The following is a 23,586-nucleotide window of genomic DNA, read 5'->3' on the forward strand; positions in this document are numbered from 1 at the left end:
AGGAATTTGGAAAACTAGAAAATAAGGGATATGAAATTCCCATTCTCTAACAGGTCCCATTCATCACAGGATTTCACATAATTACATCATTTTACTGTTTTTGAACAAACAACCCTGCCTTTTTTGGAGGAGGGGGGTGTGATTTGTAAACACTTTAGGATCAATATCTCTTTTTCTTAGAGATTAAGAGGTGTGTCACTTCCTGTTTGCTGTGTTGATTTAGTTTTAGTCATAGTCTATTTATTGAAATGCCATTTAGTTCTGGTTGTATTTTAATTATCTGAAATGTTTTGTGTTTTAGTCTAGTTTTAGTCCAACTATGTATCATGAGATTTTAGTTAACTGAAATGTAATGTAATACATTATTTGAACATTTCTGTTGGATTTTCAAACTCACAATTGTGAAAAATCTATTAACCTGTTACTGACATTAACATTGATGCTAATGCAAGAACATTTTATATTTTGTTAAGAATTTCCTCCTGTTTCCTTTTAACTGGCTAACATGCTGTTCACTGTAACTTTGCCTGTGAAAATGTAAACAGGCTGTTTCACTTGGAAATGACCTGGTGGCAAGCCTAAAGAAAAACTACGTAGAAATAACCAATATTTTGATAATGGTCTTGGTAAGTCATGTAGAAGCATCATTCATAAATTGAGACTCTTTAATAATTTGATTAAACTTCTTGTAGTAGCTTAGTAGTAGTATACTACATTTGTGCTCCTTAACATTAAATATATTACATTTATTCAAATGTGCATTCTCCTTTTTGTTACATATTTGTTTGTTGTGTATCTATGGTTATATTTATTGTGTCAAATGTTAATATACGACATATTATACATCTGGCCTGCACAATGTCCGTGCATTATACTATGAAACAACAAGCTATGATTTTACCAACAGCCAGTGGGATTGTGTCAGGCTGTTCTTCCAGACACTACAGAGCCACCATAGTCTGTAAGTGACATGTAGCTAGTTTATACTTAAAGCATCAAAATGAGACTGAAATAACTTTAGCTTAATATAATGTAGCTGGCATCATTGTAACACTGGCCACCCCTAAAATCTGACTGGCTACCACTTTATCGTCTAGCATGACTGACTATCTGTAGAGTATTTTTAAATGTACAATGTTTCTTTGGTACGTAGTCTACTTTTTTTTTTCAAAGCTAATTTAATTCATGGATCATTTTAAAAGGCAAGGTTATACAAAAAGATGTTAGTTGTAGTTCCCTTTATGCTATTCACTGAAAGAATAGCATAAAGAATCAGAACTGGCAGATTAAATAAGAAATCATAATTGCTGAGGATGAATTTAGGAGCCTCACGGCCAGAGGAAAGAGTTACAGTGGAGGTACAATTTGTTTTTGAGGACTTAAAGATTAAAATATGGGAGCTTTATATTATATTTATCTCTGTTGTGTTGTGATTGGTGAGACTATTTATCTTTTAAATAAAACTTTTCAACAGAAATGTAAAAAAGCTACAGAAGTCAGTGCCCAACTTGGATCACCCCAGTCAAAAAAGTCTGTACACACCCCTGAAAATATTCAAAAAAGCTAAAAAGTTGTGCACATGAGTACCATATCAGATTCTGCTCACAATTTTGTCACATTTTTGTCAATAGATGTGTCAATAGATTTCATCGTAGTTTTTGTAATCATAAATTCATTTTTATTTCATTAAAATCTTGTTTTTTGTCAGTGAAAAAACAAAAACTATGACGAAAATTTTTAGTCAACACTGTTTTCTTTTTCCTACAAATGTGTGTTTCTCAATCCACAGTCACACTGGCTAACAGATCCTACCTGCCACAGGGGCCGTGATGCTGAAGAAGAGGATTCTGGGAGCTCTGTCATCTGGCCGTATTTGGCTATCACTTCCTCTTGGCCTTCCCCCAGCACTCTGAGTGACGGGCTCTCGATGGTTGTGCTGCTGCATGCACAAACATACACACAACACACGTATATGTTACACACAAGCACAAGAAGCTAACCCTGTTAACAGCCACCTGCATTTTGGACTCTCTGTTGTTCCACTCTGTAGCCAACAGCAGCTCAATCTAATAACACCGCAACAAAACACTTTCCACTGGGTCCCTCTCCTTCTCCCTTTCGCTGTCTCCCTCTGCCTTTCTCGGCCTTTCAATCTTATCAGTGGTAATGTAATAAGCGGTTGCTTCGCTCTGTCTCCTCGCCACCTCTCTTAATTCCTCAAAATAAAGCAATATCACAGGGGCCCTGGCCTGCCTGTGACTGGGGATAAGATGCTTGTAAAAGGAAGGATAATTCAGCAAATAAATGCTCGGCATCAAAGGCAGGCACTGGCTCTTTCTTTCCTTTCTCTCCCTCTCTCCCTCCTCTCTGTTCGCCTATCAAAAGTATTACATGTGCTTTCATCAGTTCACAACAAGGCACAATGTGCTTCCTAATGCAATTACTCGACCTCCATTAAATCAGAAACAGTGGAAACAAATGAATTACACATTTGTTACAAAAACCACAAGTCAGCTCCACGTCTCTTCTCTTTATTTTTTTTTTCTTTCATAGGCGTAGGGAGAGAAAAAGTGAAATCATTTCTCATTAAATTTCAGGCAGATGTAGCCCTAGGTGATGCATAGAAAGTCTCCCATGTCTAATAGCCACCCACCATTGATATCAGAAGGAATTTACAGGGTTCAAGGCTGTCGAGAGGAGGTCATCTTGCTAAACTCCGAACCACATTCATCTGACAGAGCTGGTGTCCGACTACCACCCACCCATAAAACAACCAAACACAAGAGAAGATACTGATGTGTACAGTAGTTTCTTGATTTTATCATGTCAGCCAGCATGGTAGTCCGTAATTACTAAAAACTTAAACATGCTAAGCTGACTGCCTGCGGGGCTCCCGCTACGAGATTTGATGTGTGATCTCTGACTAAAGTGGATGGACCAAGAATTGATGCGCCTCCAAGCCCAATGACATGGACAGATTTCTGCACCCTGGAGCCATACTACCCACAATGCAATGCCCGTCGACAGGAGAAGCCATGCAGAGGACATATAAATTACATGCCTTTTCGAATGTCAGTGGGAATACAAATGCTTTTCACACAATTAATGATTACAGTCATGTGACATCAATTGTACATATGGAGAAAAATATGAAACGGGCTGGACTCACCACTGAAGCAGCGTGTTCAGCCGAGGCTGTGGTGCTTCTCTTATTGCTTCATCACAGTCTCTTTGTGAGTGAGGCTCCTTTGAAACATTAAAGTGGATGTGTTAACAAACACTGTTAAATTCATCAGTACTATTTGCTATTTTAATTTAAACTACATCATTTAGATTATTAAATTCTTTGGTTGATATAAAATATTTCTTAAGATAAGCACTTAAGTATTCAACTGTGGCAGGTTTATGTTATGGATCCAGTAAGAAAGAGTATGATCTCAGTCCCAAAGTTAACGTCTTGTACGTAGACTATATGAAACACCTGGACATACCCACCATGAGGTCACCCATTGGTTTGGGGCTTTAGCAAGAGGTGACCATATTGTGAAGAGAGGGTGGAACTGGTGAGGTTATCAGGTGCAGTTATTAGCTAATGCTAGAGCTAGCTAGGCTAGTGAGCAGCACATGTACATTTAGTCACATGTGCTGCCTTTCTTCCTTACTCTCTGATATATCTGATGAATCTGCGTTTTCCCAGAAGTTTTAGCAACTACCAACTTGCTAGAAATAAAACCATGCACACACTCACCTCACTTCTTTGTTCAATGCACAAGTTAATTTAGTTTGCAGTCAACCACACCCCAAACAATTCGGGTCCACACTACAGTTTATTTGAGTTATAATTCATTTTTCTTTAGCTTTACACTGTTTAAATGGAGTGCACACATTTTCACACTGTAAGGTTAAATTTATAATTTTCTGTTGTATTAATCATTTTTCTTTGTCTTCTTTTGAGTTACCATGCTGGTGGGGGTGGTTTCCTCCTGGACAGGCAAAAAGTGTGGCTGAGGGGTGGAACCTGTTAAATCCTGTGGCCAGCTCATCAGGCCATACCATCACCAGCCATGTCAGAGGGGGGTTTGGGTTTAGTTTGTTTTTCCTGTGTATTAGTTTAAGTGGATATCCATTTTGTTTTCCCCTTTTGTGTTAGTTGGTTTGGCCAAGCCAGTATATATGTTCCCTCAGGTTTCATTTTGTTAGGTAGAACCTAAGTCATGTTACACACTCTGATACAATAGGTGTGGCATGCACCTTAACGTTGGTTTGTAGCCCGCCAGTTAAACCGAAGAAGAAGAAGATTTTGTTAGGTCAGTTTGTTAAGTTAACACCTTGTTTTGTTGCTGTCATTTTGAGTATAGTTGTATTCTGTTGATCTATTTTATAGGCCTAGTTATTAAGTTCCTGGTTTATATTGTTTGGCATTTTTGGGTAAGTAAAAACCCTCTTTTTCAATAAATTCCTGTTCTCCTTTTTGCCTCACTGCTTGGTCCCTGACACCTGCTTTATTGTCTATTTTAGTATAAATGGGACCATAATTTACAAAATGACAATCATGCTATATTGAAGAAGACTTGAACCTAGCGATTCAGACCTTAAAATAGTTAAGAAACTCTTTACTAAGCTAAATCAGGTGAGAAGTATTTTCTCATTTACGTTTAGAAAATCAGACTTCTTCCTGCATCCAGTGAGTCACCCCCCGATTTAAGGCATTTCTTCATTGTCTATCAACATTTCTTTTTTAAGAGTCTACGGTTGTGTAACTAAAAAAACATGTCCTTCATACTGTATATGTATATTTACAGTAAAAGGGCCTTTACCTTAACATTCCCAGTGAAGAAGGCCATTAGTCTCTTCTTTCTCTTTGCCCACTCACTCCTCTTCAGTGGTCCCTTCTGAGCTGCTTGCTGAAAATACGTGTAAATACACATGCACACTTTCTTTGGATGCAGCTTTATGAAACAGTGCAGTGCACCATAATGGCAGAATTAAGCACAAGGAGCAACTGTAATGCAATCTGCAGGCAATCGATACTGAGCCAGGCCCTAAAGACATGTAGCGTTTGATGAGTATTTCTGCCGGTTTTACATTCAGTCAGCACATTCACACTCCCCATTCAGACGCATTGACACTGCTAAGTGACAGCGTCTCGCCCTGTAGAAGCTTTGTACGGCAGAATAGAGAAAGAAGAAAAACACTATTATTTTTAAAATAGATGTGAAATCTCTGGTGGATAATGTGCTTTCAATGGGAGGTGGGTGTGGAAACAGTAGGAGAGCGCATACATATTATGGCAGAATAAGATAACACTGATCCCAGTACTGATACAGTACACAGTAGATGCCACTGATTATCCAGTATAGGAGGATGAGTCAACTGTTGCTGTGGCTTCCAAGTGATGGAGAGACATTGTTGAACCATTTTTTCCCCAATTACGCTGACTTTCTATTCATATAATTTGATACTCCTACTCTCTTTTGAAGCAAGATTATAACTAAAAATACAGTGGATAGAAGTTGTGGATTCTGTTTACATATGCGTTAATGTTTGGGTTTCTTTGCAATCTAGATTTGCAAACACAATGGAAACCCTGCGTTCTTGTATCCTCTCCCATTTCTTTTCTGACTGATGGAATACAAACACTTGTTTTGAAAGACGCTTCAGATCTTGACGCTAGTTGACAATATCCCTACTCCCCAGTTGGAAAATAAAAAGTAGTCACGCTCTATTTTTTCCTGAAAAGACTATAAGACGGGTAAAGAACCAAGGAAATTCAGCTTCTGTCAGATACAAATATGCATAATAATGCACAACAAAGTTCAAAGACAGAACAAAAGTGTCTCCACAAATAAATTAATTGTGTGAGGATATCGTATGTAGCATAGATTACATCGTTCAAATCCATGCACTTATTCTGAGCTGAGGATGAATGAGTTATCTAACCTTGAATGCATGTTCTACAAAAAGCAATTTCACATGAGCGCATTCAGCTGAGATTCAAACCATCTGCACTGAAAATGAAATGCAGAACTTTTATAAAGGTAGCGGTGGGGAAAAAAAAGGTTGAGGACAAAAACTGGAGCAAATATGGAAAGAGAAGAAAAAGAAAATTAGTAACACGCACACATACGTATACACATAGACAAAACAACAGAAAAATGTACACGCACACATGCACACACTCTATGTCCATTAGCCAAAGCCACTGATACACAGCATAATGGACATGGCTGATGTGCTGGTGAATATGGGATGATGACACAGATATTCCTCTTTGTAGCGCTGACCTGCTGCAGTGAAAGGCTGCCAAGCGTGATCATGTCAGGCCGCACACGCTCCCTCAGCTGCTGGGCGTAGTGGGGGATCACTTCCTTAGCTGTCCTCACTGCAAGAAATAAAACAGTGGCATCACAAACCTTTTAATATTTATCAAAAATTAAATGTTACTACAGTATTATGCATAGTTCTTTGTGTGTGTTTTATCCAATACATTTTATACTACCATATACTTAATAGCGTAGTGTTATACTCAGAGCTGGGAAGCACTTAAGAGAAGTATATTTAAAAAAAAATATGTATTCCATTACTTTTCAGTATTTTGTAATTTGTATTTTGCTGGGCAGAATAAACAAAGTCCCTTACCTTTGAAATGCTAAAAAATACATTTTTAATGTATATATCAACTGTCAAATTTATATTCCAAACAAACTAAATAGGGGGCAGCTTATCGCCAGAGTAACAGCTAACTATAGTGGCTAACTGTAGCAGCCACTACCTAGTAGACTTAGCAGCCTCCAAGTGAAATCATAGCTAAACAGACAGAACGCAGCCCCTAAGACCAGTAGGAATTCAGTACAGAGGTGATTTACAGTGGCTCCGACAAAGGACTCTGACTGCATGGACGACAAAGACATGATGGGTTCAGGCGGGTACAGAAGAGGCATGAAGCAGAAGAGGAGCAAGAGGGTGGTCAGACATCTGTCAGCACCCAGCTCCCAAGGCATGAATGGGGGTTTTGGTGGGATCAGAACCCAAAGCCAGCATGAAAACCACCTCAGTGTTTTTGGGCTGAGGCCAGACTTGACACTACAGTGAGTCACTATTGCCTTTTGGGGTACAAAGTGGTATTATGAGACAGGATTGGATGAGGATGGCTGGTTATCATGCTAATTTCTGTCAATATCTCTGCAACACAATACATACATGTCTTTGACATAATGTCAAAACTGTTATTTCTTCATGTGTTATTTCTTCTGTTTATGATTTTAGTTAAATTTTACATATTTTAAGCTAAAATTCTTATATATTGCTCATTTGAAGAGGCAAAAAATGAAACACAGGAGTGCAAGACGAGTGCAACAGCGTAAATTGACAACAACAAGCAAGAGTCCTACACAGTAAGTTAAGCCTCTTCTTGCGAAAATTAATGTGAATTAATTAAATGTGAAACAGGCAAACAAAAACTTACTCTGGCTCGGAATAGAAATTTTGTGGCTTGAGTGTTGTTTTCAGAGTAGGGAGTATTTCAGCTTCACACCTTTCCTTGATCTCTGATGACAAACATGGTCATTTTATGATTTCTTACAGTAAAAATATTACAGATTTCTCCTTCAAGGTTTGATGGGTTGAAAGGTTTTTATATTTTCAAATGAATAATTACTTGTACTTTAATTAAATACATTTCTGATTGCAGTATTTTTCATTTTATTTTACATACATTTGATTGGGAGTATTTGAAATTTGTAAGAAGATACAGATACCTGGACATATTTTTGCCCCTCTCTGGCTATGCTGCAATAATGCCTCTCCACAAAAGAAATCAAATATAAAAACAAATAAAAGCATAGCATTACTTTTTACAGCGCTCTCTCTGCCCATTACCATCCTCCCTGCTTCGAGTCCAGCCTCTCCTCCCAGCCCAGCACTGGCCCCAGCCTGAGTTTTGGCAATGGTGTGGGCCTGGGAGGGCCTGGAGCCCGAGGCATCACCACCATCGTGGAGCAGCAGTCGCCGCTGAAGCACCGGATCACCCGCCTTCACCTCCAACACCTCCTCATCCCTGGAGGCTAGCGGCGTACCTGGAGAGTTACGCATCAGTGGGCATGCACAGACGCACACACACACACACGCATACACATACTGATGGATGCGCATACTTACCACATCCAGAAACAGACACACACTCACTGAGATGAGTTTGTATATACACACATTTGTGCAGGTGGACAATGAAACAAACATATAATGTGAACATTCACAAAACCACAGTATCATATTCACCCACTCTTAAAGCATTTTTTATTTTTTAAGTTCCGATCTTGACGTACTGAGACAGAACCTTAGTTCTACACGAACTGCACTAGCCTACTTTTCTTTTTCTTTTTTTCTTTTCTTTTTTTTTTTGGTAATATGCTCGGAGTTGTTTATTCAAGCAATGGAAATGTCTTGTAACATTCATGCGAAATCATGCAAAAATTAGACAAAATGCATGACTGGAATTTTATAATGAAATAAACCACATTAGTTTTTTAACTTAAGAGCAGATGTAGAGTAGGGCAGAGTAGCACACAAAGTTGAATTGAACTGAACAGATATCTAATTTGTTCCGATGCAAGGAATCAAAGGAAGATGTATCTGCTATCTTTTCAGTGTTTTTAACTGACCGTGGTTTAAAAGGGATGGTTCAAAGTCAAAAGCACATATTTTTCCTGTTGCCTGTAGTGGTATTTATCCATCTGGATTTTTTTGGTGTGAGTTACAAAGTTTTGGAGATATAATGTATCTATCTTTAATGAATATCCCATATAACGGAGGTAGATGGCACTCAGCCTGTGGTGCTCAAAGCACAATAAAACTCAGTGGCAATGTTTCTGTCCAGAAGTCATGACTGGGTTTCTCAAGGTAATCCACAGGCCTTCTTGTGAGCAGTTTCATGAAGGAACTACTTTATTTCTACAGTAAAATCTACAAGAACTACTTTCTTTCTACTACAAAAAAATAGTTTCTATGTGGAACTGCTCAGAAGAAAGCCTGTAGATTATCGTGAGAAACCAAGTCATAATTTCTGGATTCATCATCGTAACTCTTATTTTTGTTGGACCTATTTACTTTCTAATAAAAAGAAAGAAGTTTTTTTTTTGGTTTTTTGGCATCACAAGCAGAGTGCCGTCTAGTTCCATAATCCAAGAGAAGGCAGGCATCTCTGTGGCTGAGATCTCCAAAACTCACAGTGCAACTCACACGAAAACAATTTAGACGGATAAATAGCACTACAAGCCAGAGGAAAAATGTGTATTTTCAATTTTGGGGTGAACTGTTCCTTTAAGGTAATTTCATATAAAATTTCGATAGGGGGATCAATGAAATATTTCTGCTTCTTATTAATGTTTTTACTCACAAAATTCCACAAACATGTGAAATTCAAGCCCATACATTGAAAGAAAGTTTTCTTTTGCACTGTATGTGAGCTACTTTCCAGTGACTAACCTAGAATTCTTGACTGAAAATTAACCTGCTTGCTGTGTGTCTTTTCAGTTCTGCTGCAGTGCCTCATTGGTAGAAAGCTTGAGGAATTCTTTGAGCATCTGTGTATTCAACGTGTGTAGTCCAACATGTGTAACAGCCAAAGCTGTTATCACAGCCTAATGCTTTTCACATAGAAGCTGATATCAATGCCTAACGTCTTACAGAGAACTAGAATGAATAGAAAGCCAGTTCTGTCTTCTTTCATCCCCAAGCCAAAGCAACAGAATTTATCGAGATAAAAAGGAAGAACTGAAGATCTCAGACAGACAGAAGGGATTTCTCCAGGAATTTTTTTCCTGAAAAAAAAATGTCTACAGCACTGGCTACTGTCCATTTCATTAATACATGGTCTTATTCACGCTCTTTCTTGTGAAATGTGGATGTTGCTTTGTGGCAGACTGTAAGGACAAAAGCCCAAGACGCAATCACAAAATGTCAGGATCAGTACTGACATACACTGAGCCGGTTCTGCAGCTGCAAAGAGGACTTGCGGCCTACACCGGTGGGAGGCATCCATACAACAGCGTAAGGTGATTGTGTTGAAGTCTATTGTAGCTCGGTGAAGTGCTTACTGGCAATCACCGCAGTTGGACTCCAACAGTAGAGAAGTAAGAGCTCTCCCTCTCTTCCTCTCCCTCTTTCCTTCCCTGTGTCTCAGCCTATTGCATGGAGGAACTGTTAATCCAAGATCCTCTTTACTTTTTCTGTGGGATTTCATGAACATTCCAAGACAATGGACGGGGCTGCTAATCTCGGTGGTACAGCTAAATCCGAGACAATGGCAAATAATACAAGCCGGCTAAATTCTACCGTGTTGAAGCGGGCCTAAACCCATCACTTGTGCGCTGGAATTACAAGGGAGATGTGCGTCATGTCAACAGGATCTGGTGCGACTGTCTTCACCCAGAACAATGCTAAGCTTAAACCACCTCAATGTTGCCTGCTTGGCTACATATTTAAATGAAACTGAGCTAATGAGAAAAGACACGCCTACTGAAAGACAATGGCTGTGCTTGGAAAGCACTGACTACTAGTGAGAGTCCGTTTCTAGACTTATTCTTTGTTCTATGTTAGTGCTGCTTTCAGTGATAGTGGAAAATATAACATCTTATTTTTGCTTGGGTTCTTTATGAATGCACTGTATTGAGCTATTCCCACTGCTGTAGGAATACTGTACCTTAAAGACTGTAGTACTCTGTTGCATCATTTACAAAACTATGGACATTGTTTCAGATTGTGAGTTTGGTAACTTAGTTTCATGATGTTGTCAAGTTTTTAGCAATATATGGCCATGCAAATATAAAGTGCGAAAACAGAGCTTAAGATCTTAACAACATCAACCAGCAGTTACAAAAGTTTTAAAAAGATCTGGTCAAACTTAAATTAGAATGATTATTTTCATGATCTATTAATCTGTTAGTAATTTTCTCAATTAATCAATTAGTTGTGTAGCCCATGAAATGTCAGAAAATCAGTTTCACCCAAAGCTAAGGTGATGTCCTCAAATGTCTTGTTTTGTCTACAACCCAAAGATATTCAGCTTACTGTCACAGAGGACGAAGGAAACCAGAAAATATTCACATTTAAGAAGATGAAACCAGAGAATTTGGGATTTTTTTCATCAAAAATAGGCTCAAAATGATTAATTGATTATCAAAATAGTTGATAATTACTTTAGTAGTTGACAACTAATCTATTAATCGTTGCAAGCCTAGTCATAATGATCACAAGGGATTAAACAAACATTATATGTCCCAAAATGTATGTTTTAGTCATTCTAAATTAAAATAATTTAATGTAAAAGTAAAGTAACTGTTCAAAATTGAAGTTGTAAGTTTATTATTTTGGTTAGGGCCAAGCCGCCAGCTTTGGTTGTAACATTTCATAGAGGCTACATAACAAGAACATAAGGCTACTGTTTCAAAACCAAAGAATATTTATTAATCAGAGCAAAAAAACAGAAAGAAAAATCACAGGCAATGTTCTTCTGCTTCCCATACAAACTCCTTCATGAATTATAGCCTACATCATCATCTAAGCTTCATGATCAAAATCTAATGTGAAGAATTCTTGAATCAAAATTAACTCACAGAGACATTTGTTTTTTTCATGGGAGGACTTCATAAAGTATAATAGCTTGTAGAAACAGCTGTTTTGTGGCATACATTTCTCTTTCCCACACACACTCTCGTTGAGAGTCCCTGCACTTCAGTGCCATTTCCCTTCTGTGTGTGGATTGTTATTATCAGAGAAAAATGAAATTACGGCTGGAAGTTCTATTTGCAACCACAAAAAGCAAGCAGGCCTAAGTGACATGTTCTGTCTGCCTGTCTGTCAATCACCTCCGCTCCGCGTCAGACCCATGGACAGCGTGGCTGCCTCAGTGGTACACAAACAGCACATACAGCATTGTGTTAATTACTGAAGACAAATGTTTGGGAATAATGATGTAGGAATGGGCTACTTCATTTTGATAACATCATCAAAATTTGGCTATTTTAATATTCTGAAACCTTTTTCATGATCAATATATTAACTCTTAAAAAGGGTTTCTTAAAATGTTTTGAGATGTTTAAAAACTAAAAAATATACATTTGTGGCTGCATCCAGGTTTTTAATATAAGGCGTACTAATCTCGATGTTTGGTTTTCAGTTAATCCAGATTAGATTTTTTTTTATAATCCAATGAATTACATTACAAATTACAAAAACTGACATGTATTTTGTGTTCAGTAACTGTCCACATTTCAAAGTTATCTGACTCAACCCTAGTTGTGACCAATATAAAGGTGTACAGTAATTTGGGGATACATACCAGGTATATTTATGAAGGTATCATCCTCATCCAGCAGTGCAGCCATTCTCTGATACAGCCTGTTTTCATCAGCGTCCAATATTGCTACAAGTCAAAACAATTATAAAATGAGAACACCCTCAAAGGTGCTGGAAAATTACATGCATTTGTGTGCTTCAAAATTACTTTCTACTTATCAGACGAGTCAATCTAAACCACATCTTAACATGCAAACCAGAGATATTAGTCGTGGCTGGAGAGGGGTGAAAATCAAGTGTATGCAGAGGGGTAATGAAATAGGAGTATTAACATGCCTGTTAGCCGGCCTGTCATCATGTGATGAGATTTGGTTTGGCGAATCCTTTGATATTACACGGCAGTGATATCCAAAAGATACAGGTGAAATGGCTTCTCCATTAATAGCCATGTTTCATTATAACATGCATATTACTTGGCTCCCAAGAGCTCGCTTTTAATAGGCCTACTTTAGGAGGGGGCTGCAAACTATTGATATGGCTCTGCGTGTGTCATTTGGCAGGGGGAAGAAAAGAACCACGGTGAAATGAAAACTGACCAATGATACATGACCTTCGTCAATGACAGCGAGTTGGGAAGCCAATCTAGCGATGCCATCATTTGGTGTATTTACATAGACCGTACTGCCATCGCAAATGGCGGCCTGCTACCAGTGATCTCTGTCACCTCACTTTAATGAACCGAGGAGAACTATTATGACGGAGAATGGCGTACTTAATTCCAGCTCATCTTCAGTGCTGACCCCAGCCATCCCGCGCTGCCTTGGGTCTGTCTGCTCCGCCGCCGATGGGTCAAAGTAATTTTGGGTACGTTTATTTCCTGTGGAAAGTGCGAGAGGTGTGAGAATGAGAGAAAAAAGAGGGGTTGGGAGTTGGGAGTATGCAGGGGTGGGGTTTGATCGGGAAGGGAAGACGGGAGTTGTAAAGGTTTAGGTTAGTGGTTATTAGAAGCACATGAAGCGAAATGTTAATTTTGAAACCCACACTGTCGAAGGGGCAGGGGCAGCGGCTGCTACCAGATAAGGCAGAGCCAAGATGAGACGGGAGTACAGAGGCAGAAAGAGAGGAGTGGGGAAAGAGACTGCTGGGTTTCTCAGTGCACCTCTCCACGGCCTGCGGTGCTCTGGGGCCTAATTAGCATGCCGCAAAAGGTCACGGCAGGCAATCTCTTAAATACGACTGCCATATGTTTGCCGTGTTCAAAAGGAACTAATGAGAAAGTCTACAAGCTCCAAAGTACCTGGAATTTCAAAGACAATACCTTCTAAATACTCCGAGGTCAGCGGCCTAGAGGACCGGGCAAGTTTGGAGGACCAGATCCAAAGGAAAATAACCCGAGCCCATGTCTCATTGACTTCTTATTAGCAATCACTGACCTATGGGTATCAAGTCTGCTCCACAGAGTTTATGGGAATCCAATGGCTCCGGGGTCTTTCTATTAAGGGTACACCCCACCAAGCAGCTTTCTTAACCCCAAATCATTCTCATTACAGGCCTTGAATATTTCACTGCAATCTAAATTGCTTTACTTGTATTTCTCAGGTTGTGGGGCGAAAAAATGCACAGTGCATTAAATTATGTTATATATTCCACACAAGGATCGCCTTTATAGACGTCTGAGGGTATCGGCGCTCGGACGCATAAAAATGTGAGTAAGTGTGTTTGCATAGGAGCACCACTGGCCCACCAGGCCGCTACCTAAAAAAGCTCACTGGGACTCTTCCGTGCTTGTGTGAAAAATCTGCACGAGGTTTTCACACTCTGTCCTTACTCTAAGTTAAACAGTCAAACTGAAATTAAACGAGGAGCAGCCGTATGACTCCTCAACGGTGCCATAAATTGACTGTGAAATTCACATGTTAAATCCCTCTGCATCGTTAACAGAGAGTTTGAACAATTTCTCTGCAAATAGCTCTGAGGTTATGAAGCCCTTTTTTCAAACACAAATTTGCATAATGGTGGTAGCTTCGTGGATCGCCTTTTGAATCATATCTGTGATTTACCTAAATAGTCTGGCTGTCCTCCAGTTCATCTCTCTAATGAAAATTTCAATTCTCTGTTCTTACACGCACAATATCAATAACTGGCACTTCTTGCCAGGCAGAGTTAATGTTAACAGAGAAGGAGAGATAATGAGAGATTTCGGTAAAGGCCAAACACAAGTGTCACAAACATGGAACAATCTGCCTTTGTGATATTCTGTTATGCATATTCACACTCCCTAATGAAAAAGTGTTGCTTATTTTGTTCTAGTGCTTTCCAGTTTATGTAAATCTGATATTCAGTGCAAATACCACAAAGAAGTGAAGCTATAAACCCATAAAACACAGCTTTTCATTTGAGACCTGCATGTCACAAGAAGTGGACTTGACACAGCCCTGTTAATAGCAAGACCTTTTCATATGGTAACTGTGTATATATGAAACGTATTTTACATTTTACATTTCCTTGAGTTCTAATATCAAGACACTACCATATGGTTAAGTTCATTTTGTATGCTTTAAGGGTATGGCAAGTGGCCTAATTTGCATTTCCAATTAATAGAACAAAAAGGAGAGAGGAAAAATCAGCAACTTAACTCATCTCTAATCATCAGCATGCCAATCTATATTCAAAAAAACATCTATAGTGCAAAAACAACTGTTAGGGGTAGTGTTGTTTTCTTAATTTGATGAACAATATTCCTTCTTTAAATTGGATTCTGTGGTGGAACATAATGTTTGAGGAGATCGTTGTAGTGCGTAGACCAACAGGACATTGTTATTGTCTTCTTCTATTTGTTGTTTTGTTTACTTTTTTTTTATGAGAATATTATAGTGAAGATCAGCAAACAGTGGTTATGTTTCCATCCCAATGTTGCACAAATGTGAAGTAAGTTTTTAACATCTACTTTCAACTATCTGTGTTTTAAATGCATTTATGAACATGTTTAATTTTGTTCTTTTATTTTCTGATCTGAGTCATGTTATGGTGGATGGTAACAATTCATTGCAATGTTGCATTTCCAGCATAAACCCTTTTGGCCATGTACTCACTCTCTTTCTGTTTTTCTATTTTTAGTTGTTTTTTTTTTTCATGCAGAAATTCACAATGCATAATATATTCACTCTACAATACTCTCACTTTTCTAAAAATGGAAATAAAGATCAATTTTGAACTACTGTATCAGAAAATTCTTATAGATTCTTATGACTTATCAATCATGAGTGTACAGTCCAGAGTAATTAAGAATAAATGGTTGAGTGAATGCAAGATGTCATTGTCCAGTTCCAGTACTACTCTGATTTATCTGCAGTACAATAGAAAGTTGCTATCAGTCTTACATCTCAGAGATGATCAGGGTCAAGTGACTTTCACTAATTGCAATTTGATCTGATTAGTGATTTGATTTGAATAGTATACATTAGACAACATCCATGTTTTCATTCAGAAACAAGGATGATGGTTTGATGGTTGATTGGTTGGTTGATTGATTCGCTAAAGCAAGTTTAGAGTGACCATTATCTCAAGCCAACAAAAACATTTTATGAACTGCTGCTTTTCATTTAGCAGTGGTCTCTTATATTCTAAATGTTTATGGCCTGACTTTCCTGACCTGTCAGGAAATATTTTTTGTCTGTATGCTGGCCACTTCCACACGCAACAGTAAAGTTTAATCCTACCTCTTGTGCATAAAGCATGACAATAATTGATAATAATTACTAGCCATACACAGCAAAAGCAAAATAAACCACATTAAATCAAGAATCTAACATGTGACTCATCCCTGAGAAAACTGGCACGCTCGCAACCTTGAACGCATCCTAATTTACCATCCCATTCCTCAAGAGTTCTCCCTGACATACTGAATTATAAGGGGGCATATTCGTATGCCTGATTGGCCTTAAGCCGTGTTTCGGGGGCGTAGTGAGTACACCACACAGACAGCGGATCGGCTTGGTAGCGTAGTAGCGTATGTAAATGCACTCTCCTATGACTCCAGCCCACCACAAGGCATGTAGCCGAGAGTGGGAGTCAAGGCTGATTGTGTCGAGGGTACTTCTAGATAGAGATAGAACACCCACCACTGTAGCGTTCTCCAGCGGAGGAAGAAGTTATACGAGGGTTGCTTGTTAGGACACGCTCGCTTTGGAATGCAGGGACCAAGGGCCCCCCGAATGTAGAGAGAGAAAGAAAGAGGGAGTGAGAGAAAGGTTAGATCAGGAACACATCTACTGTCAACAAATTTGAGGCTAATGAAGAATGAAGCTTCACCTCTTTCTTTGGCAGGGGCTTGCAGCTCCATTTTTTTTTGGTGAGCTGCAAGGGTGCTATCTGGCCTGTCACCTCGAATTTCTCTCCCCAGCCAAACCGGAGGAACGGAAAGCTCGGTGCTTCCTCCTCCATCGAAGGCTGGGTTTTCTATGCCTACCACAGCGGCTCTCTCCTCTCTCCCTGACAGAATAAGTAGAAACATAAATAAAAATACAAATGCTGACATGAAGGGGCAATACAACAGTTCAGTCATAAAAAAAGCATGGTTAATGACAACAATTTGTTTTTCTATTGGTGATTTCTCTGCCCCAAAATGTTCAAGCGCATCCTCCTCGAATGACACTAAAACACAATTAGGTTAAAATTAAATCAGAATCTTGCAAAGGAAGAGAAAAAAAAAGAGAAGAAGAAATGATTAAAATAATTACAAATTGCGCCCTGACAAGCAAGAGCAAAATTTAGCCCAAAGCCATTTGTCTGTAATTAGTTAATTAATCCTTACACAAATTATGAGCAATAACTCATCAAGCAGGACTCACCCATCAGAAATTCAGCCGACTTGGATTTCTTCTGCTTAGGTTGCTGCAGAGCCTTCTGCTGTAACTTCTGGAGGGAAATTGTTAAATGAATAAATTAGCTGCAGAATGAAGATCATCATTTATGATCCGCAACTAACGCAGTATTTTAAATATGGGACGACACTAAAATGTCATTTAATTTACATCGCCGCTAAAGGGGTCAAGCACTAATTGAACAACAGGAGTGGAAAAGAATTTAATCATAAATAGATAAGAAAAGTTGACATGAATGTGTAATGAAGGTCACATTAAAATACTTCCTCCTTGTTGCTAAAATGAATGGGCAACAACACTCTCCTGGAAAATTATGCATCTTTACACAGGCTGCATGAGAAGTACACAGACTTGGTGTGCAAATGAGTATGGAAATCCAGGCACACTTCTCATTACTTCCATTCACATGAACTCAACCTAAAAAGCCTCAAAAGGAGAGACAAGAATAGTCTTTAAATAACACCGTGCCAGGTCCCTTGTACTTTGTAGGACTTGGAGAATTTTCAATATACTGTAGTAATTTTCATGCATTAAACAATGAAAAATACAAGTGTGATAGAAATGTGAACTGTTCAGCCAACAAAATTATCTGTCTCTGTATCTGTATTCAGATAGAAGATGAGAAATGGGTAAAAGTAAAAAGTATTCCTCTTAATATTACTATATGGAAATTATTTTTTTCCTGAAACATAACAAGACAACACAACATTTCAGACAAGAAATGTATCTATCTATCAGCATCATTATTTGTATGTGTACCTGTTCAATCAACAAAATTATCTGTCTCTGTACCTGTATTCAGATAGTAGACCAGAAGTGAACATGGTTTATACCAGAGGACAGGTTAAATGTTGTATGTTTCTCATTTAACTGACAATGCGGTTGTTGTGCCTTCAAAGTATATATCGTTCCACATCCTCATACAGTACTTTTCACCCATCACTGTGTTTTATTTAAATTTTTAACTGAACTAAGTTCTTTGAAGTGAACCCCACCACCACCACCACCACCACCACCTCCATCCCTTTTAACTGGGGGACACTGAACAACAAGAAACTAAAAATGTTTTTATAAGTGAAAAGATTCTGTTTTGCATTGTCTTTACATTAAAGATTTAAAAATATCCTTCAGTTGTAAGGAAAAATATTAAATTGCAATGATTCTGTGTTTGGGCTTCTTGATGTGCTATCTTACTGCAGTTCACTTTTATACATTAATATTGAATTTTCTTGCTAAATATTATAACATTAAAAACAAAGAAATCTATCTATCTATCTATCTATCTATCCATCTATCTATCTATCTATCTATCTATCTATCTATCTACACATGCATACATGTATACATACATATGCTAAGTCAACACTACTTTGACTATAGTGTTGTAGGTGGTCTACACTGGCATGGCATGGAATGGAAAGAAAAAGGAGGAATGTATGAAAGCAAGCATGGGTTCCTTTGAAATCAAGTATATGGAACAAACTCTGCAGTCCCACATTTCTCTCATTTCTGCGGACGAGCAGAACAATAAGAAAGCTGAGGTAAAAAGGCATAAGTAGTTGTTTTCGTTATGGATATGTTTACATAAGAATGCACCATATAAAAGAGCTCTGTTGCTCAAAGCGTATGGAGCTTTTTAAGCATCATTTTATGCAGATTTCAATGATGAACTGTGCTCATGCCCATGAACAGCATGTATTTGTATACAATATTTAATTTCAAAGGCAAAATCAAGGGGGCAGAATGAGTGGGGGGCTTATTTCAACTCTAAATGACAGAGCAATTAAAATAGAGAAGGACTACTTCCAGACCAATCTGGTAAGAGGAGTTTTTGTAAATCTGTTTTTACATTCAACAAGCCCTACAGCAAGACATTCATTTATACCACTGAGATTAATGCTTATCTAATTGTAACTTATTTAAAAACCATTTTCTTTTCGACTGGGTACCAATCAGTTTTTCTGAGTTTCACATAATGTGGAGGATGAGACTGGCAGATTCGGCAGATTCCCTGTTTTTTACTTTCTTTACAATTTACCTTTCTGAGAGATGAATAGTGTTTGGGCACATATGCAAATTGAGAAACTCCCTGAAACAATTATGGGAAAATTAATCAGTTAATTTTACTAATAAAAAAATTGCACACAATCACCATTTGCTTTGTATTACCAGTTTAACAATATTGTGTTGTAAACTAAAGCGGCCATTTAAATAAGCTACATTGCATTTGCATTCATTATATGGTATTAAAATTTTGATTGCTATTGGAACGTCACAGCCAATTCTGAAGACCTTAATGAATAAATTGAAAACAATATTACCTCTACAGTAAATTCTACTTTTACTTGACACTGTCAGATTGTTGTTCAGCCATTTAACAACACATACTGTGAAAGTTATTGTTGGTCTTGATGTATTTTCTTGCTAAAGTAATTAATCACCATATTAGAATAATGATGGAGGATAAAGCTCTTTATTTCGCAAATGATTGTTTTTGCCCTCAGGGCTAAAGGCACTTTGGAGAGATGAGCAAAAAAAAATCAAAGGAGAAATCACATTAAGTTTTATCTTAGGCTATACAAATGCACTTTGTTTATCACCCTAATTACTGCACAGAATAATCTAGAATATCATCATCAATGCTGGAATGTGAAACAAGTCATAAAATTTTAAGATTACTTGAGATTTTCTTTCTTTTTAAAGTTTTTTTTTTTAATAGTGCTTTTCCTTATGTAATTTTCATATCCATTCACACTAGTTTTTCCTCTGGGCACCGTTTTGTTTTGGTCGCATTTCTAACAGTTTCTGTCTATGCAAAGTAAATTAGCTCCATGTCCTGCAAATGTCAATAAGTCCTCTGATTACTATGAATGTATTCTTGCCTTAAGTTCTGTTATAGCAGAAAAAAAACAGAGTAAACACACAAGGGAAAGTACACAGAAGGAGTACAGTACATACACCCCAGGCCTAAAGCTTTGGGTCATTGTCACTAAAAATCTAATCCAAACAGCGCCATGTGAGCCTCTCTGTCTAGAGAGCTAAGAAAAATGCCTGGTTCTCATCTCGCTCCCTAGACCCCACTGACATTGACAGCATGCTCCTTGTAATACAAGGACTGTTGTTTAATGTGCCATAACCGGATGGAACATGCAGATGTTGCATTTCTAAAACAATAAACAACAATTCAATCTTGTGGGGAAAAAAAACCTATCATAGAGGTTCATGAATTTTAGAGGTAGGAATATTTGTTCAATAGGACTTTGATAACAACGGTAAGAACAGCAGGCTAAACTGGAGAGCTGCACAGAGACATTATTATCTGTGTCTGTTCAACTAAGAAAACTCTTTGTATCTATATTTCTATCTGTATGATTACCTGTATTTCTTCAATAATAAAACAAAATTACCTGTATCTGTATCTCTTCAACAATAAAAAACAAAATTACCTGTATTTGTATCTCTTCAATAACAAAAAAAACCTGAAATTATCTGTATCTGTATGTCTTCAACCAACAAAATTATCTGTATATTATCTGTAAAATGATTTAATAGTGGCATATAATTAATATGTATTATAACATTAAAATTAAGTACTTGTGTAAAAAAGTCTACTTAGATAAAAGTAAAAAGTAGTGCTCGTAACATTTCTGCATTACATTTTGGAGACTTTTTTCTCAAACCATAACAAGCAACATTAGGTAGAGAAGAAATATCTGTTTCCCCTGCATCATTTGTGCTTTTCTGAATAACATTTTCTCTAGTAATCTGTTCCAGTACTGGTTAAAATTTCTTATAATTTTCCTGTCATATAAAGAAATATGTCAAATTTATGGTGCTCTACCAATATCACATGCTGGGTAATATGGGTATATTACAACATACATATACAGTAGCACAAAGCAATAGCCCCTGAGTTCATTCTCTTGTCATCTGAAGGCATCCATACATACCCCCTTAAGCCACCTCATTTTACTGTGCAGCACAGAAAATGCTTACTTTGCAGTCAACACCAGAACAAAACCATTTATAACTGGTGACAAAAAAACATCCATGACTTTTTTTTTCTTCCTTTCTTTTTTTAAATGTGATTGTTGTCAAAAGGAATTGAGCACAACAATGCCTTGTTCAGTTCTTGTTGCATTCAAAGGCATAGCTAGAAGGGCTTGGGGAAGACCGCTCGCTGCTAGGGGCTGGTGGGCACAGACCAGCTAGAAAGTGAATTTTGCATACTGTACGGATCATCGCCCAGTTCAGCCCAGTCACATTGAATCTGCCATCAACCAATTGTGCTTCATGAAACCGTCAACCCTCATTTACGTCTGCCTGTTTTCTTCCCCACGCAGCTGTAAACAAGGCCCCAGCTTTGAGCTGTCTTCCTCTGTCCCTGCGCACGAGCTGCTTTGCCAGGGGAGCATAGACAGCAGAACCTCGGCTTCACAGAGCTACTTAAAGCTACCATTTCCAGACAAGCACCCTGTGCATGAGGCACAGAAGTCAAGGACGAGAGTGTTTCTGGAAATGACAAGAGTTTTAAGAGCTTTATTTAGAAAACCCTGCACATGTTTTGTCTCTTCTTTGAGTTATGATTTCTGCTCAGAAATCCACAAGATAAGGTTTGTTTTCAGGCTGTTCTGCCAGTGGGCTCCTGCCAGTAGCATTGATCAGAATGTGAACATAAATGAATGTGAAAGTACAGTAACATATATATGTGTGACTATATATCATAATGAGTTGTAACAAATAAAATGATAAAAAGGTATAATAAAGATCACTGAACTGAATTTTGTATTCATTTATAAAGTCTTTTTATCTATCAGCAAAATAAAAATGCCCATATTAATGAAATGTCATAAGATTAATGAAATCATCTACAAAGCATCTTGATTTAAATCAAGAAAGATAACGTTAGCGTTCGTTTCAAAGTCAATTCTACCCTTAAAATGTGAAACCGTCTTTAATTTATAGAGCAGCCTTATATGTGCACGGTAATTGTGACCCACCAAACAGTTTCTTATTAAACAACAACCGCGTCAGTTGGTGTAGACAGAAAACATAATTAGTATTCAAGCTTAATTAATCTACGCTGGCCCCCTTTAAGTGAATTAGTCAATTATTTATGCATGTGTGCTCCTTTGATGCTAACAGATTATGTATGTAACTGGAAAAAAACCTTGAAAAATGACTTTGAAAACTTTCCACCATAAAATGTCACTACAAGCTTCTGCACTAACTGAGAAATGTCAGTGAAGACCATGAATAGTAAATGATTACAAGAAAAAATAAATAAATCTTCCTAGACTAAACAGCCAAACTTCTACAAATTCTCATTATTGCCAAATCACTGTGCCAGATATTTCAGTGCCAGTCAAGGAAACATTGCAATTCATTGTCCGAAATCCAGAGCAAAAGAGAAAATAAATCAGCCAAATATGTACTTTTTGTGCGCCCTAATCCGTGGAATGGAAATCTAACACAGGTCGGATCAAGGTCTTTCCTAGGATCATGGGAACTCCTTGGGATTTTCAAGAGCCTTTTTGTTTTTACCCTTGAGAACCAGGCACTGGCCTCTGCACCCCTCAATCCCCCATTGAGAACCCAGAGGCAGCACGGAGGAATGCTAAATGTCAATGGTCAGACTGCTCCAGCACCTTCACAGAGAGGGAGAGATGGAGGTACAAGGCCTGACCTCCTTGTTGTGTTCAGCTAAAACGCTGCTACAAGGGGCCAGAAGTGAAGCTGTACTCACGCTGTTAAAGGTGTCCATCTCCACAGACTGCAAAAGATCATCACTGGCTGACCCTGATCTCTGCACAATGGCGGGGCCTGCAAAACAGAAATGTGCGAAAATACGGCGAGAAGTGTGTCAAAACAAACAAGATAAATCTGCTTGCAGGAATCTGGACCGCACGTGAGGAGAATCCGTTATTGACTCAAAACTAAAACTTTAAATTTGCCTTATAATTCAAAGTTTGTTGATGTTATTAGAGCTCTTTTAATAGCTTACTGTGCAGCACAAAATCCTTCATTCCATGCGGCGTTACCCTATCCCCCTCCTGCTTGTGTGTTTAAAACTGTTATCTCTGCAATGCATCTCGGAGTATAAAAGGACAATAAACACCATTTATTATCACAGATAACAAATTATTTGCCCTGATTATTCAAATAGTTTATTCATTTACATCTGATACAATATCATTTGGTATTTTTATCGTCTTTTCCTATGGTAATTCACATGGCTTGCACAAGTTTCTGCTGAAATAGCAAAACAAACCCCAGGCAAAATGTGAAAGATTATCCCATACCATGCGAGCTAGGATGAAATGCTATACTTTTTCACACTGAACACTGCTCCACTGGGTGTGATTGAAAAACATGTAAAGCTATTGAATCTGTGGTTTGTATATGTGAG

General features: G+C 38.0%; 1 protein-coding gene across 2 annotated transcripts in view; it reads right to left on the reverse strand.

The window, feature by feature from the left end:
* ofcc1 (orofacial cleft 1 candidate 1) overlaps positions 1-22,956 on the reverse strand; it is a 110,103-nt gene extending 87,147 nt beyond the window's left edge. Inside the window, exons 1-10 of one of the 2 annotated variants that reach the window (XM_084747274.1) lie at positions 22,924-22,956; positions 17,145-17,211; positions 16,606-16,785; positions 13,067-13,171; positions 12,338-12,421; positions 7,851-8,075; positions 6,285-6,382; positions 4,818-4,904; positions 3,170-3,243; positions 1,813-1,936 (exon numbers count right to left, since the gene is read on the reverse strand). In XM_084747274.1, the coding sequence (XP_084603400.1) occupies positions 1,813-1,936; positions 3,170-3,243; positions 4,818-4,904; positions 6,285-6,382; positions 7,851-8,075; positions 12,338-12,421; positions 13,067-13,171; positions 16,606-16,785; positions 17,145-17,211; positions 22,924-22,941 (1,062 nt within the window). In that variant the 5' untranslated portion in view covers positions 22,942-22,956. Of the gene's footprint in view, positions 1-1,812; positions 1,940-3,169; positions 3,247-4,817; positions 4,905-6,284; positions 6,383-7,850; positions 8,076-12,337; positions 12,422-13,066; positions 13,172-16,605; positions 16,786-17,144; positions 17,212-22,923 lie in introns of both variants that reach the window. The other variant, XM_084747273.1, reaches the window with a different exon arrangement.
* Between the last annotated feature and the right edge of the window lie 630 nt (positions 22,957-23,586).

The sequence above is a fragment of the Lutjanus erythropterus genome, chromosome 21 (genome assembly GCF_056507025.1).
Source record: "Lutjanus erythropterus isolate fLutEry1 chromosome 21, fLutEry1.hap2, whole genome shotgun sequence".
In the NCBI taxonomy this organism is placed as follows: domain Eukaryota; kingdom Metazoa; phylum Chordata; class Actinopteri; order Lutjaniformes; family Lutjanidae; genus Lutjanus; species Lutjanus erythropterus.